The 18671-nt window shown below is 33.8% G+C and overlaps 1 protein-coding gene across 2 annotated transcripts in view; it reads right to left on the bottom strand.

Moving 5' to 3' along the window:
- The window catches only part of ankrd50 (ankyrin repeat domain 50), a 41666-nt gene that overhangs the window by 13112 nt on the left and 9883 nt on the right, over positions 1–18671 (bottom strand). For both annotated transcript variants that reach the window (XM_073820837.1, XM_073820836.1), the window contains exon 3: positions 12966–13183. In XM_073820837.1, coding sequence (XP_073676938.1) covers positions 12966–13183 — 218 coding nt within the window. The remainder of the gene's footprint in view (positions 1–12965; positions 13184–18671) is intronic.

Genomic DNA, 18671 nt, shown 5'->3' with positions numbered 1-18671 from the left:
CCAGCATAAATGAATTCATCAATCATGCGATAGAGCGACAGACAGGTGTGCTTACATAAGGAGTGGCCATTGTGAACAACACTCGGGTGTGTGAACTTCACATGCACGTATACAGACAGCTTATGTACCCACAGGAACCAGAGATTTCGCAAACGACATCTCCTCGATATCTCAATGCCTGCAATGAGACGAAACTTTTGCATACGTTTACCGTGTCTCAGAAGTTTCTCCTGATCTTTGTAATCTCACACGGCTCAATAATGTCTCAGACTGAGCTCAGATTTGCCAAGATCCCAAAGTCTGAAGTCTAATCTCTGGAAGCATTTTAAGAGAAACGTCCAGTCAAATCACATTGTGGTTTATAGAGATCCAGATATACAGATTGTTTCACAGCAGATTTACAGTAACAAACAGAAAAAAAAAAACTGTTTAAATGTTGCAAAATGAATCAATTATGGAACAAATTCAGTTTCAGAAGCTGAAAATATGGCCACCATAATTTTATAATAAATTATAATAATATAATGTTTTTAATTATTAGTACTACTTAATAAATCTAAACAATTATTATTAGTAGTATTACTACTACAAAATAAAATATATATATACACTAAATAAAATATTTTTTTATTTTGTACTAGGGTTGCACAATTTTTTTTTATGGTAAAAAAATAATTCGAAATTATATTAATTTATTAATTATTGTTTTATTATTAGTACTACTACTAAATAAATATAAAAATCTAAACAATTATTAATATTATTATTACTACTACTATTATTGCTACAACTTGTCCAAATAAAGTTTTTAGCAATGCATATTACTAATAAAAAAATTATGTTTTTATTTATTTATTTTAGGAAATTTACAAAATATCTTCATGGAACATGATATTTACTTAATATCCTAATGATTTTTCACAAAAAAGAAAAATCTATTATTTTGACCGATACATTGTATTGTTGGTTATTGCTACAAATACACACATGATATATTTTTTGTAAAATTACAATAAAATATAAAAAAATATATTATATAAAATTATTATTAAAAAAAATACAATAAAATTTAAATGAAAAAAATAAAATAAAAACAAAACAAGAAATATTATTATTGTAATATTTTATTGTAAAAATAATAATAAGTATTTAACAGTGTCGCTTCACTCTGAAACACACAGTGCATATATTTATTTAATTAAATCACTGCCTTTGTGAATTTTTAATTGCACTAAACCATATTGTGAATTTAATTTGGATTTTAATCATAAGCCCTTAGTCAAATCGATAGTATTACTAAATATTAACTGCCTTTTAAACTCTGAGATAAATTAATGCTTAAAGGATAACTATTGACAAAATGCAACCTGGGCTGTTTTTTTTTTTACTGTAATCGAGACAAACTTATATCTAAAAGCATAATTACGACAAACGAGCCGTTTTTGAGATTGACCGTGATTTCGTTTTGTGGTCAATGGCCGGTGAATGGGAGAACTAGGGGCATAACTTTGAGCGCATCAAAATCTATATTTTTACAACACTAAGAAGGCTCGACACACCATGAAACTTTGCTGGAAGTATGGCCTGGGTCTCTACACATGAACTCCAGCATTGAGAACATTGTTTGTGTACACAGAGTTTACTAAAAAGGTTTTGAACAACTCACTTTCACTGTTTGGGTTTCCGCTCGCGGCCGGCTTGCCAGTCAAGAAGTGTCCATCTCTGAATGTGACATAATAGTGAGGAGAGTAAAGCTCCTAAAGCATATTTCCATATAAATGCACGGCTAATTCGTTGTTTTGTAGCAAGTGAAAAACAATATTAACCTTCTAGTTGTAAAAAGAGCCTCATATAAGCGTAATATGTCGTCCTATGGAGTCCATTCATTCGCATTCGGAGATGGACACTTCTTGACTGGCAAGACGGCCGCGAGCGGAGACTCAAACAGTGAAAGTGAGTTGTTCAAAACCTTTCTTTTTAGTAAACTCTGTGTACAGAAACAATGTTCTCAATGCTGGAGTTCATGTGTAGAGACCCAGGCCATACTTCCAGCAAAGTTTCATGGTGTGTCGAGTCTTCTTAGTGTTGTAAAAATATCGATTTTGATGCGCTCAAAGTTATGCCCCTAGTTCTCCCATTCACCGGCCATTGACCACAAAACGAAATCAATCTCAAAAACGGCTCGTTTGTCATAATTATGCTTTTAGATATAAGTTTGTCTCGTTTACAGTAAAAAAAAAAAAAAAAAAACAGCCCAGGTTGCATTTTGGCAATAGTTATCCTTTAAACTAAATGTTGCTGAAAGCTGAGCAGAGCTGACATGAACATTATATGTAAGATTATGGTTTGATTAGTCAATGATCAAAACAGTCATTAGTTGCAGGCCTGTGTGTGAGTTAAGAGGGTGTTTCTGAGATCATCTGTCGTTGATGTGGTCTTTCCAGTCCGTCTGAAATAGACAGAACCGTCCGATGCTCCAGCGGCACAGAAACCCTAAACCCCACGCACATGTGTGTCTTGATTATGTGCTATTTTAACTCTCTCTCTGTACATGCGGTGAGGGTTCTGCATGAATGAAACATCGCTCTCCCTCAGCCGCCCCAAAACACGAAAGCGTCCGCTGCTCCGCATTTGTAATTACGCCAGTCGAGCTCTTACCGAAGAGAGCAAAGTTTCCTGAAATACACTTGAATCAGCAAACTTCCCAAACGCAAGCCACCCAATTCAGAGCTGGAGTGTGTGTGTTCAGATCCAAATACAGTGTTCAGATTACACACAAACGTCTCAGCAGTGTGTTGAGTCAGAGGACAGGGCCGCTCTCACGCAGAAAGAGAACTAAAATCATTATATACAAACATTAAATCATGTTCAGACACGCTCTCTGCTGCAGACCGAGATGAAAGACTATTGCGCTATTGTTGAACCAGACACAATGATACCGTAGTATAATACTGCACTAGATATTTTACTTCAACTTTACTTTTCATTGCATACAGCTACAGTTTATAACAAATTACATTGTATTGAGTGTGACTCTTTATTCATTTGTAATACGTTCAATTTTAAAAATTAAATAAAATGATTGTAAATATAATAAAATGTAAATTATTATAAAATGATATAGATAAAAAAATATATAAATCAAAAATAAAATAATAATATAGCTGCAAACAGAAATTACTGGGGTTTAAGCGCTTTAAAGCATTAAAGCACATATGAAAAAAGACTTTATTAGTAAGGCTGTTCCCACCTAAATCAATAACTTAAAAAAAACATTTTGGCAAATCCAGGTTATTTACTATATAAATATGATGATTTTTTCATAGCACCAGCTGTGTTCTGCTCGCCTTAAAAAATTGCATTTTATTTAGAATCATGTGTCGCATATGCGGTTTTGTGAAGTTTTGAGTTTTCCTTTAGGATTTATAGGATTTTAGGTTAATGGTCAGGCCCCTTTTGTATACAACTGTTAAAGCTTCCCAAACGGTAAATTAAATGTTTTTTTGTTTTGTACTACAGTGTTTTTTTTCCCAGATTCCAGAGCAGTAAACCTCAGACTAGTTCGCAAAAGTAGTTTGTTTACATCTTCTCAATTATTTAACAAATGATTTGATTGACAGCAGTGGTTCTAGAGGCAAAGTTGTCTGGAATGAGGTGTTCTATTGTATGATATGAATATCATGCATACGTGCGGAAAAACCATGCAACGTACAATCATTTATGCCCTTGAAAAATGTGAGGGGCCTTATAGAGCTGTTGTAATGATTGTTATTATTTTTTATTTTATTTCACAGAACAACAGTAAAATTACAATCCTAACATTTCTGAATGTTGACTTTTATTTTGTGGTAAACCCGCAAGAAGAGCTCAGTCCTAGTTTTTGCTGGCAGCAGCAGATTTGTGAATGATTGTCATCTTTGGGCTTTGAACCCTGGCTAAGGAGCTGCTGTCAGAATAAACACAATTGGTGTCTGGTGTATTAGACAACAGAACGTTCTGGAGTTGATTTACTAATGGATGATTTCAGTCATCATACAGTAACCTTTCTCTTCTCATGAAGACATGCGATGCGACACTAAATAGTCTCTCGCTGTCGCTGCTTGGAATGATTTTTGTGTCTTTCTCAGACAGTTTTAAATGCTTCCACATGTTTGCTATATTAGTGCACGCCTTTATTTGATCGCGTCACCTCGTGTTCAGTATAATTTATTCTGCCTTTTTGCTTATTAATTTTGGCTGCCGCACATTCGATGCATCCCTAATTCTTATTTTTACATTCATGTACCTGGCAGGCAAAAAAAAGGTGTTAAAAAGCCACAGCAAATCAGGCCAGAGGCTCATCATCAGTCCGATGACAGCTCAAGGATCGGGATGTTTGCAGGAAACACAGAGACACCGACTCTTCCTGCTCTCTCTGCCAACATAAAGCATGTAGAACGAGCTACACTTCAGTCATTAGCATTACGTCTCTCTTCTCGATCACTTCAGAGGGTTTCGCTCTGCCAGCTTAAGGTTGAATGTGTGCTGTGTTTCTCTCTAGAGACGGACAGAAGACGGAGGGTGCGGCTTTGAGGCCGATTTAAAAGGACTGCATTTCTAAGGCAGACTCAGCAGACTAGAGCATGATGGGATATGATCACACACACACACACACACACACACACACACACACACACACGCTCCTGGACCTCATGCTGGAGAGTCTGGCCTGTCACCAACAACAATATAAAACAGCCTGACCAGCGAGAGAGACAGACAGACAGACAGAAAGAGAGACAGAAATTCCAAGGAAAGGAAACTTGAAGATTGTGGAGACACACAGAGAGCAGATATACACTTCACCTGTGGACAAGGGGCCTGTGTGTGAGTGTGTGTTTTTCTTTCTGATCTGTGGTGATTCCCAGCACTGCAAGTGGAAAATGAACCATTCATATATGAGTGATTCAAAAGCATATTGCAGTCACTTTTTTGTTATTAAGTGCCATGTTTAGTGTGTTTCAAGTGGATCATTGTGCCTGAATACACACACATACACATTCATAATTGAGCACCAATAATAGCTGATCAAAACTGAGCAGCAAATCAGCATTTCAGAATGATTTCTGAAGGATCATGTGACACTGAAGACTGTAGAATGATACTGAAAATTCAGCTTTGCATCACAGGAATCAATTACAGATTAACAGATATCCACACAGAAAACAGTTATTTTTAATTGTAATTTTATTTCACAATTTTTCCTGTATTTTTGTGTAGTTTTACTGCATTTCTGTTTTTAATGTTCTCTATCACTGCATTGCTTTATTAATCACAAACTTGCTAATTTGATTAACAGAAATTGTTCAAAATATTCCTGAATTATTCATATTTAAGATACTGCATGTGAATAGGGTAAAAAAAATTAAGTAATATTTATCACCTTACTTATCAAGTGAATTGATTACTTTGATACTTGCAAACATTTTTTGTATTACAAGTTTTCTAAAATGTTAGGTTTAATATGCAATTGAGCAATTTTTTAATGAAATATGCACTAATTTGCATACATTTCTAACACTGAATGAAGTCATTTTTAAAATTATTGTGTAATTTTGGTCCTTTTTGTTACTCCATAATACAGAAAACAGCACATTTTTACAATTTTGGGGGGAATGAAATGTATATAATTAAGCTTATTATATATGAACAAATTTATAAAAAAAAAAAAAAAAAAAAAAAAACCTTAATGATTTAGATATGAATAAAAATGTAAAGTTTGGTGCGTGTGTGCGACTAAAGTGAAGATTTATGGCTCAATGTAGGAGAATAAAAACTAAATTTTGCAAAAAAAAAAAAAGAAAAAGAAAAAAGAAAAAAAAAAAAGCCTTTAAAAATATGTATTGTAATTGAAATCTATTGACACAAATAGATAAAGTGCTATAAATGAAATGCATAATAGTGTCTTTTGGATGCTTTCTTTCCACTAGTCTATAAAAAAAAAAAAAAAAAAAAAAAAACACTATGAAAAACCAAAAAGCCCAAAATCTCAAACTTGACAGGAAAGAAATAAAACTTTCCAAAATCCTAAAAGTTGTTCATTCTCAGGTTAATTAGACTTTAAATTAGTCTTTAAGTAACAGTTTTCCAATGTGACTCATCGTTAAAAAATGTCAGTTGTGCTAACAGTAACAACTTTATTTCTGAAAGAGAAACAGCAGATCTGTGTCTTTCACTCAAATCGTGCAGCGTGATAAAACGTCTAAAGTGATTAACACTATGTGTGCTGTAGGTTGTGAACCGCTGGCATTTGTGACCCTGGACCACAAAACCAGTCATAAAGGGTCAAATCTTTTAAATTGAGATTTATACATCATCTGAATAAGCATAAGTTCTTAGCAATGCATATTACTAATCAAAAAGTAAGTTTGGATATATTTATGGTAGAAAATTTACAAAATATCTTCATGGAACACGATCTTTATTTAATATCCTAATGATTTTTGGCACAAAAGAAAAATCGATCATTTTGACCCATACAATGTTTTGTCGGCTTAAGACTGGTTTTGTGCTCCAGGGTCAAACATTAGTTGTCATTTGTATTAAGAATAACTAATTTCACTGGTATTTCAGCTTAAAGTTGTTGATGTTATTGTACCAACCCCACTCCAAACTCATTTAAACCAGCAGCGGCGCGACACAAGACAGTTCTGCACTGTTTCCCACAGATTAGCCTTTGACCCCTGAGCCCCTGTCGCCATGGGAACAGCACAGAGGTCACAGAGATCTGCCCCTCACACCCAAACACTGCTAACGGTCAAACGTGTTAATGAATAAGCGTGTGCGTGTCACACAGGCGGGTGAATCTGACATCTGACCCGACTCACAGAACACAGCTGTGCTGCTGGATCAGCGTCTCAATCACACTCTGGATAACATGATGAAGATCATAAACTGACTCTTGCATTATTGCCTCATGCCGGTGAAAATCTCTGTATGAAGTCTCTTTTGCTCATTAAGGCTGCATTTATTTGAAAAATACAGGAATTTTTGTTAAATATTATTACCTTTTTAAATAACTGTTTTCTATGTGAATATCTGTTAAACTGTAATTGATTTCTGTGATCAAAGCTGAATTTTCAGCATCATTACACAGTCTTCAGTGTCACATCCTTCAGAAATCATTATAATATGCTGATTTCCTGCTCAAGAAACATTTCTAATTATCAATGTTTAAAAAACAGTTGTGCTGCCCAATATTTTTGTGGAAACCGTGGGGAAATTTATTTATTCAGGATTCACAGATAAATTGAAAATTCAAAAGAACAGCATTTGGCCAAGAATTTTCATTTCAGTGCATTCCTTTTTTGTAACATTCCAGTTTGTAACATTATAAATTTGTAACATTATATGACTGTAACATTCCAGTTTTGTAACATTATAAATGTATATATTAGGGATGCACTGAAATAAAATTTCTTGGCCGAAGCCGAAGCTGAACAAAATTAAACACTGATCATGGTTTTTCGTGTTTTTCTCCATGTATTTTGCCAATTTTTTTCATCATTGCATAAATTAAATAGCCAATATTTGCTTTTCATAGTTTTGTCTTGTCAATCAGTTACAAAACAACAATTTAAAGAATATTTACTTGACACTGAACATTTTTAACATTCTAGTAGACATTATAGCCAACCAACAAAGCACAATTATTTTAAAATTAATAATTTAGTAAAATAATATTCTTTGGTCATTTTTAAGAGCCCCTTCTTGAATCAGGCATCTGTTTTTAATGTACAAATAAATGCAGCCTTGCTGAGCAAAGGAGAATGTTAGATTAAATGTAGTAATAGAGCTGTTGGAATGATTGTTATTATTTTTGTCTTTTTTATTTTATTTTACAGAACAACAGTAAAATGAAAATCCTAACATATATGAATGTTGACTTTTATTTAGTGGTAAACCCGCAAGAAGAGCTCAGTCCTAGTTTTTGCTGGCAGCAGCAGATTTGTGAATGATTGTCATCTTTGGTCTTTGAACCCTGGCTAAGGAGCTGCTGTCAGAATAAACACAATTGGTGTCTGGTGTATTAGACAACAGAACGTTCTGGAGTTGATTGACTAATGGATGATTTCAGTCATCATACAGTAACCTTTCTCTTCTCATGAAGACATGCGATGCGCTTCTAAACAGTCTCTCGCTGTCGCTGCTTGGAATGATTTTTGTGTCTTTCTCAGACAGTTTTAAATGCTTCCACACTGACCACATGTTTGCTATATTAGTGCATGCCTTTATTTGATCACGTCACCTCATTGTTCGGTATCATTTATTCAGCCTTTTCACTTACTCTAGCTTTTTTTTGCCATTTTCAGCCAAATAATTTCAGTTGCCAAACATTCTGTGCATCCCTAAAATGTACGCTTTTAATAACACCCAAATATCGCTTTACACCTGTAGAAATCTCTGTATGAAGTCTCTTCTGCTCAACAAGGCTGCATTTTTAAATTATATTAAAGGTGAAATATTATTACAATTTAAAACAGTTGTTTTCTATGTGAATATCTGTTAAACTGTAAATAGTTTTCTGTGATCAAAGCTTAATTAAGCATTATTACTCCTTCAGAAATCATTCTAATATGCTGATTTGCTGCTTGAGTTGTGCAGCCCAATATTTTTGTGGAAACCATCATACATTTTATTTTTCAGGATTCACAGATAAAATAGAAAGTTCAAAAGAACAGCATTTATTTGAATTGGATATCTTTTGTAACAATAGAGATGTTTTTATTGTCACTTATGATCAATTAAATGCATCCCTGGTGAATAAAAGTATACATTTCTGAGTAACACTGAATATGCAATGAAATGAAATTGTGATTTTATCTATCAGGATCTGATTGGATCATTGCCGTATTTGCCATGATGCCACTAGCCTTACATTAGCAGAGAATGCAATAATGTGCACAATAAGAGCAGGAACACACATAGTTCAGAAAGTAAACAAACAGAAAGAGTGAATGTTGATGTGAAAGAGTGAATGTGACTTGACAGGTGTTTATAATCTGTGGTTTAATGCATCTGATTTAACGCTGGACATGAACCACTTTGGGATTTGGGTTGAACTTCTGGTCTAAGGTCAGTGTTTACTGGTCACGGATGTTTACTGTGAGCCACCACACGCACACACACACAAACCGAGTGTATTTTTACTACAGTCTGACCTGGATTCTCAAAGCCTGCAGCCCGTTTCTGTGCTAAGACCATTCACACACACACACACACACACACACACACACACACACACACACACACACACACACACACACACACACACACACACACACACACACAGTCCTGTTCACAAACAACCACAAAACCTCAAGTAATTTCTTCTCCATCCAGCTGTGATGTCATCAGAAACACAACACAAACAATTGCGAAATGACCGCAAAAAACTGGACACCGCGACACTAATATCAGCTTGTGGTTTGCAAAAATGATGAGCACACTGCGGATGAAATGAAGAGAATGAAGCTCATATTTTCAGTGTTTTATAAAAATAATTTTATACTGACCAGACGTTCGAAACTCAAACCCACAAAGGAGGAAAGAGCATGTGCTTAAACTAAAGTGAAAAAACATCTTGTCCAAAAACACATTTGCACATCAATGGCACGGATTCAAATGTTTCAATGGCCAACGTACAACATTTGCTCACCAGTGGATCATCTGCGGTGAATGGGTGCCGTCAGAATGAGAGTCCAAACATCTGTGAAAAGTACCACAAGTAATCCACAACATCTTAATGATGGATTTGTTTCAGCTTTTGTCTTGTCAAGATGTTAACTGATGGACTGGAGTGGTGTGGATTACTTGATGTTTTTATCAGATGTTTGGACTCTCATTCTGACGGCACCCATTCACTGCAGAGGATCCCTTGGTGAGATAGTGATGGGATGACGCATTTATACAAATCTAATGAAGAAACAAACTCATCCTAATCTTGGATGACTTGAGGGGGAGCACATTTTCAGGAGATTTTCATTTTTGGGTGAACTATCAGTTTATATGACATATGACTCATTGCTGTTGGCAGATCGTGTTAGGGAAAAAAAAAACAGCAAACAAGAATAAACTCATAATAAACTGAAATAAATCCAAATGCTTGTATTGCAAATAAGAACCTTGATTGCGCCTCCTATTTTAATAACCTCATATTTTGGAACACATATGCAAAAAGATGCTTTTAATAAGTGCCAGTGTAAACAGAATCAACACTTGGAAAGGTTTTGGTGCAAGACATCTTCAGAAAGTACATGTTCTCGTAGTGCCATGCCAGATTCTAAAGCTATTTTTGTAGTGACATGTTTTCATGTTTTTAAAAAGTAAACTTAAGATTCATGTCAAACGAAAACCTCAAATTGAGAAAAAAGCAAAGGGTTTGAAGAAACGACAGAGTAGGAAAGTCACACAACAGATTTAACCGACTCTGTCAATGAGGGCTTTTCTTTCAGACTGAATGCATACGGCCAAATCAAACAGCCGCGTTTATCTGTCCTCACATAACACACGCTCACTGTCTCTCTGCTCATTAGAAATATTCACACATCTGGTGCTGATTTCCTGCTGCAGGCGCTGAGAAACTCATCCAGTCTGATCTCGACTGACTCTCAGACACACAAACACACACAACAACGCCTTTCCTTTCTAGCATTGGGAGACATTATGTTTTCAAATGAACACACTGCAGTACTGCTTTGGAATTATGTAAGAACTGATTTTTATGCAAAGTTACACATGCATAACAGACAAAACTCAAATCTCAATAGCCAGGTTTCCATCCAAGGATTTTTTGCAAAAAAATATTTAGCGCTTCAGAATTTAGTTGATGGAAATGCCTTTTTGAGTGTCGACAAAATCTTTTTCCATTTAACTTTAGCGCATAAATTCTATATCGATAGTTATATGTCGCAAAAATTAGTGTGGAAACACTTTTTGTCGGAAAAAAAAGGGCTTTAATGCAAAAAATGTGGTGTCACATGACAGAATGTCTGTGTTCGTGGTGTTTCTCTGAAGTTCAAAAGCACATTAAATCATATTATTAGATTGTATCTACAATTCTATAGGCCTATGGTAAGAAAAAGACAAGCTACCTTTCAAAAATACAAAACTTAATTTGATGTTTCTTTAGTACGTTGCAAGTTAAAATGTATCGATTTTGTACAAAAAGTACAACATTTTACATTAATTTGTTTTGGCTTGTTAGCTTATATTTTCATTCTTGTTTTGTTCTCAGTTCTGTTCCACCGTTAAATTTAAAGGATTTGTTGTGGAGTGATGGGAAGTAAAAAATAGCATTGTTTTTCATAGTCACTTTGTTTTTCCCCCCTTATAAAAGTGGAAACAACTTACAATAGACAACTCCTTCTTTTGTGGTCATATACGACATTATTCGAAACTAATCTAAATATTTATTTTATTTGTGTAGGCTACATTCACAATAAAAACAAAACATTTTTTTTTTAAATGACGGAAACAAACAGGATGACGCTTTCTCAAGAGCGCATCACAAAAATGAAATGAAATTCTGCATGTCAGCTGCAACTTCGTTTCGTTATTTTATTAATTATTTAGCTATAAGCCTATTTACTTATTTTATATATAGCGTTATTACGCTTTTCTCCGTTCGCAGAAGCACTGCAGGTGTGTGATGTAATCCTGTAAATTCTGGAAAACAAATGTAGGTTTTTTAATGGGTCACATCCACTTTTTTTTTTATTTTTAATTGTCATTTAAAATAATCTATTTGGTCAACGGTTAATAATGGCTTAACGAAGGTCAATTGTCTGTTTGGAGAAATAAAATAACCAAAATTAACATTCCTATTTCCAATAGAATCTAATAAAAGTTAATCAGAAAAATAATAATAATGCAACTGTGTTTTTTATGAATATTACTTGATGCCTAAGTATCTAAATAGTCTATAGCCCTAGTATTCACTTTCAGAACAGAAATGTACAGATAATGTTCTCACCCCCTTGTCATCCAAGATGTTCATGTGTTTCTTTCTTCAGTCGTAAGGAAATTTTCAGGATTTCATTTCAGGATTTCTCTACATATAATGGACTTCTATGGTGCCCTGAGTTTGAACTTCTAAAAAAAAAAATCAAAGGGCTCTAAACGATCACAACCAGGGAAAAAAGGGTCTTATCTAGCAAAACAAAAAAATACAGTTTATATACTTTTTAACCTCAAATGCTCGTTCTGTCTAGCTCTGTGTAGAGATTAAAATGTATATGAATTGTAAATGTTTTTAGAAAATAAATATCGTTTCGCTAGATAAAACCATTCCTCATCGTCTGGGATCGTTTAGAGCACTTTGAAGCTGCATTTAAACTGCATTTTAGAAGTTCAAACTTAGGGGCACCATAGAAGTCCACTATATAGAGAGAAATCCTGAAATGTTTTCCTCAAAAAACACTATTTCTTTAAGACTGAAAAAAGAAAGACACGAACATCTTGGATGCCAAGGGGGTGAGTACATTATCTGCAAACTTTTGTACTCCTTTAATAAAACTAATTTTATGTAGGCCTATAGGCTACAATTAAATAATAGCCTGTATAGTAAAGTTCTGTTTCAAATAGATGAAGATGATATTTGTGCAATAGGTGAAATTATGAATGGAAACAGCTCAAGGGCAACTTTTTTTTTAGATACACGTATGCGACAATTCGGTTTTTCAGGGATGACGTCATCACGTACAACATTTTATCTGCAAAATTCCAGTTGGATGGAAACAGGTTTGAAAACAAAGTTTTTTTTTAACACATATTCTCTTTGCCGATAACAAAACATCGCAAAGACTGGATGGAAACTTGGTTAATGTCTGTAATTCAGCGGCTGATTTGATTTGTTGACAGATGTAAATGTAGGGAATAATCTGATTATCCAGCATTCAGACTCAGAAGTAAGGTTAAGGTAGAGTCACCTGTGAATAGTTTGGTGATGTGTTTGTTCTGTCGGCGTGCGGAGCAGACGAGCAGCAGCCAGGGCGGGAAGAGCTCGTGATGGGCGGCCAGCAGCTCGGCGATGTTTGCTGACTTCTGATCTTTGTCTCCGCTCAAGCAGCCCTCGTCCACGGAGTCCACCAGCACAAATAGAGCCTGAGACGGAGCCTTACAGCTCAACAGCGGCAGCAACACACACCTGAAACACACACAGAGATTAATATACCATTTTTTAAAACAAAACATTCACAAAAAAATTTAACTCGGTCAGTTTCAGCAAGTTACTTGTTAGTGATTCACAAATCTATTTAAATTTTTTCCAAATTGTGTATTTTCAATTTAAATTGTTCTTGATTCAATTGTTTCTTTGATTGATTGATTTAATGCCATATCAGCATAAATAGCTATATACACAGCAAAAAATAACAGCATTTAAATAACAAAAAAAAAAATCACCATTACAATATAATTTCACTACATTTTTACATACAATTTTTTATAATTTAGTTTAAAAGAAAAACAATCAACATACTAAAAATACACATACATACTTAAAATAACAGCAGTAACAATAATTATATAGAATCTTAAATTTTAATGTATGCTAAACAAATTTAAAAATATTATTATTCCAGGAGAAAACTTTTTTTTTTTAAATGTCTATAATCTATTTTGCTGAATAAAAACTTTGAATAAGAATAATCAGTAAATATGAATGAGCAATTAATGATTAAAAATAATCAAAAATAAATTACTTAATTTAACTTACACTGTAATTTAATTTAATGCCTCATTTAATTAAATGCTGCTGCCACTGTTGGCAGATCTTGTTAGGAAAAAAAAAAAAACAAGCAAACAAGAAAAGTCTTATAATAAACTGAAATAAAGCCAAAAGCTTTATATTGCAATTAAGAGCAAAATATCACAACTTGCACCTTTCTAGTTTAATAACTTCATATTTGGGAACAACAAGCCAAAATATGCTTATAGTATATGCCAATGAGAACTAAATCAAGACTGTTTTGTTGCAAGAAGTCTTCAGAAAGTGCATATTTTAATCAGTGATTAACGATGAGTTTTAATAATCAAATTAATTAATTTAACTTATAAAATCATTTAATTATTTATAAAAAAAAATGTTACAATATACCCTTATAAAATAAGCCAACATATTTATTTTTTTAGAAACTGGATACTGTTTTATGAATTAAAACAAATGTATTGATTTTAATACAAACACCATTAATTTGTTAAATTAATGATGATAAACAAATGACAAACAAATTTCTCTTTTAAAATGTGATCATATGTAACAATTCCTGCACAACAGAGCTTCAAACACTGGGATATTCCTTTAAAAATAACTATATTATTACATTTTTAATAATATAACAATAATAATAATAACAACAACAACAACAACAACAATCAAAATATTATTGTTATTTTATCACTTTGAGAAGTACATTTTACTGCGGAATAGTAATATTTTTCCGTCACAATTTCTTCAAGTTAGGGTTACTTTTTTAACAAGTAACTTTTATTTTGGTAATAAAACTAAAATAAACTTTTGAGTTTCAGTGTGTATCTGACGATAGTTTTCCATAAATAGTGAAATGCTGCTGAAGTGACTCTCAAATCAGCTCTGGAGGTGAAGTTCATGTCCTCCTGATGTGTCAAGCATGCTTCAGTTTGTCTAGTAGAGCAAACTGACACACGCACAACATGCAGATTCACATTTACACCAGTGTTCATGAGCTTTAATATTCAGACACCTCTGGGATTTCAATAAGCGCACAGCCCTAGGTTTGATTTACTCATCCAAAAACTGGCCAAATTCTGAGATATTCTGCATTATAAATTCCATTTTCATGACTCACTCTCATCAGAGTCTGTTGACATGTGTTTGCCCACTCATTTCCTGTTTGTTTCTGTCATTATATCACACACAATCCAGCTAAACGGACTCGATCATCCCTGCCTCAGTCACTGCCATCTAATCACTGCAGAAGACTGACATGAGGTTTTGTTTGTTTTCTAAATCTGACATTTGTACAGTAAAATCATGACTAATATGCAACTGATCCCATCTGTCTTTGCACAATCAGCAGCTGTAAACCAGTCAGATCACTGCTTCATTGTTATAAAACTGTACATGAGACAGAACACACAGATGAGTCTGTATCTGGCCGTTCACGGCTCATTCGGCCCACGTCACACACACATTAACAGAGCGCCGCTCAGACACAAAGTGTGGGCGCATGGCCTGAAATCTCCCAGCATGCACTGGAGCAGAGAAACACAGCAGATTGTCAGGTAGCAGTCAATCAGAACAACAGAGACATGATTCATTTAACTGCGGCAGTGACACTCGTCGCCGAATAGTAATCAGGCTTGTCACTACACCACATCATTATGAACGGAACAAAATCTTACAGGTTTAATACGCCTTAATATCACCAAACTACTAATTAACATCATCTGAAAGTTGAATAAATACACTTTCTATTGATGTTTGGTTTGTTAGTATAGGACAATATTTGGACGAGATACAACTATTTGAACATCTGGAATCTGAGGGTGCAAAAAAATCTAAATATTGAGAAAATCTCCTTTAAAGTTGTCCAAATGAAGTTCTTAGCCATGCATATTACTAATAATAAATTAGGTTTTGATATATTTACAGTAGGAAGTTTACAAAATATCTTCATGGAACATGATGTTTACTTAATATCCTAATGATTTTTGGCTATGAAGAAAAATCAATAATTTTGAGCCATACAATATATACTACATGGCAAATCTCAACTGCTTTATTGTTTATACCATCACAAAAAGTTATTATATTATCGCACAGATCTATAAATAAAAAAAATAAATGAATGTTATAAATGAATAGATATATACACACACACTTGCATATACACTGTATATATATATATATATATATAAATGACAAAAACAATAAAATTACTAAAAATAACTAAAATTAATATTAAAATTAAATTAAAAATATTAGCAAAAACTATAATAGTAGTTATACTAAATAACACTGATACACACAGTACACTCATGCAAAGCAATATACTAACTATACAGCAAATCTCACCTGTTTTTTCCTTTTCTTTTCTCAACTGTTTATATCATTGCAAAATGTATAGTATTGTCCAGCTCTTATCTGCTAAATGCAACTATATGGTATTAATATGAAGATATTAATATATTCTAAACATTAATTTCATGACCTTCTGTAAAGCTGGAACAATCTGCACTGTGAAAAGTGAAAATCATAATCACGATTATTTAGGACAATTATGACTGGGTCCAAAACTTTATATTAGTGATCAATTTAAAGATAGCAATACAGCAGAAAAAAAAGATACAAATAAAAAAAAGTGGTTAAAAAAAAAACTGAATACTTTTATGCAAGTCTAAAGCAGCCTAACAGCCTACTGCAGAAATTGAATGTAATTATTTGAATGTAAAATAAAACAGCGTCTTCACTGTAAGAATTAAACATGCTTTATTTCTTATTAAAAATACAAAAGTCCTTCATTTAAGAGCAGTGAGTGATTTTTCTCTTTGTATTTTTACATTTTATTAATATTAAGCACAGAGACGGCAGAAGGAATAGTATTTGTTGCCGCTTTAAGAGCCACATGGATCCAATATACTGTTACACACTTATTTTCATTCTCAACTGTTTATGATCATTTAAGACAGAACTGACAAGGGTTTACATGAATAATCACCAAGCGCTTCATTTTGAAATATTTTTGCGTGTATTTGACCATTTAGGCGTGTAACCTTGAGGTAAAAGTACTTTACATGTCCGTGTTCTGCTCCGTCTCTGAGCGCATACACAGAACAGAAGTTCTTACGCGCTATTAAAAACACAACATCAAAGAAACACTCATAAATCAAGTACGTCCCTTTTTATGAAAGTCACGTTACATGATTTTGCTGTTTTGCATGTGAAATTAGGCTTTTATGGAGGAGCGAAAGCACACCAGTGGTAATCGTTTCATCTCGATTACTGCATTTTCATGATCGTTTGAAGCCGAAATCGAAATCGAAACTGAATTTCGAATAATTGCACAGCCTTATCTATAAGGAATGAAGATTTTAAGATATTCTAAACATTAATATCATGTCCTTCTGTAAAGCTGAAACCATTTGCATTGTGTAAACTGCTATGTAAATAAAACTGACTATAAGTCAATTTAGTAGATGCATAAAACTGTAAAAGAAAAGTGAGTGAACCAGACTCTTATCTGTGCCGCAATGAATAAAAACAACAGTGAATAAATGTCCCTGATATTGAGAGAGAGAGAGAGAGAGAGAGAGAGAGAGAGAGAGGTTTAGCAAATCTTTAATCCATCAAAAAAAAAAAAATCACATACTTAACACAGTAATGCACAACAAAGAAAAAAAAAAAATTAATATCTATAAAACTAATCACCAATTAAAAGATAAAGAATCATCTTCACACAAAACCAACGAAATGCTGTTTACACACCATTTGTACATGAATTCACCAATATTTCCTGTAGTTTTGAAGAATAAATATTCTACCCTGATTCTTGCTTCCACTAATGCTGTAAACAGACTAAGAACATTAACAAATCGCCCTTCACGAGCAAGTCTACAGGTCTTCCAAATAGCCAACATCAGCATCAGCTCAGAGAGAGAGAGAGAGAGAGAGAGAGAGAGAGAGAGAGAGAGAGAGAGAGAGAGAGAGAGAGAGAGAGAGAGAGAGAGAGAGAGAGAGAGAGAGAGAGAGAGAGAGAGAAAGAGAGAGAAAGAGTCTGTCTCGCTCGTCTAATGTGGTCTGAACCATCGACTACAAACTGCTGAATCATCTCTCAGTGAAACGACAGAGACGGACTGAGCTCCACCCTGTTCATCCTTCATTAGTTTCTGCACCACATGAGCAGACCCCAATAAACCCGTCTGTTCTGGAGTAATTGAACACATTCTGGTTTTAGTTCAGCGTTCAGTGCACACTGACAAAACGCTCACATACTAAAACAATTTTTTCCGACACGTTTGAAGATGTCCTGGCATGACCGATGAGCAGTAAAAGCACTTAACCTGCCTGCTGACCGCGGTAAAAACACAAACCTGATCAATAGGCTTCAGGTTACAATCACATTGTGCATTTCCTTCCACAACAACACCACATCCTCATCTGAGGTCTGTAAGATCATGGCTGAAACTGGTCTATGAACCAACCCTGTGAATCAACTCGACCTGAACCTAAAACAGAGCTGTTTGTGAGCAAAACACATTTTGTTTTAATACAACAAAGTAGTTTTAATCACTTTTTTCAGTAATTACAAACCTAAATCATACGGTCAACCTTCAACATTATAATGACAATCACCCTATCACCCTTTAATTTGATATTCTTTACTTATCTCTATACATTACTGACTTTTTTCTTCCATCGAGACTCTTGTTTTAGTAATTGATCAAATTGATAAAAAGTACAAATATTTATAATGTTCAAAAGACTTCTATTAGGGCTGTTTAACAATTAATCGTGATTAATTGCATCCAAAATAAAAAAGTTTTTTTTTTTACATAATATATGTGTGTGTACTGTGCATATTTATTAAAAATATGTTGCGTTTATATATTCAAAATATTTATATACAGTATAATACCAATTAGATGACTATAAA

Source organism: Garra rufa, chromosome 16 (genome assembly GCF_049309525.1).
Source record: "Garra rufa chromosome 16, GarRuf1.0, whole genome shotgun sequence".
Taxonomy (NCBI): domain Eukaryota; kingdom Metazoa; phylum Chordata; class Actinopteri; order Cypriniformes; family Cyprinidae; genus Garra; species Garra rufa.
The sequence above is the reverse complement of the archived record's forward strand: the minus strand, read 5'-3'. Positions and strand labels throughout refer to the sequence as shown.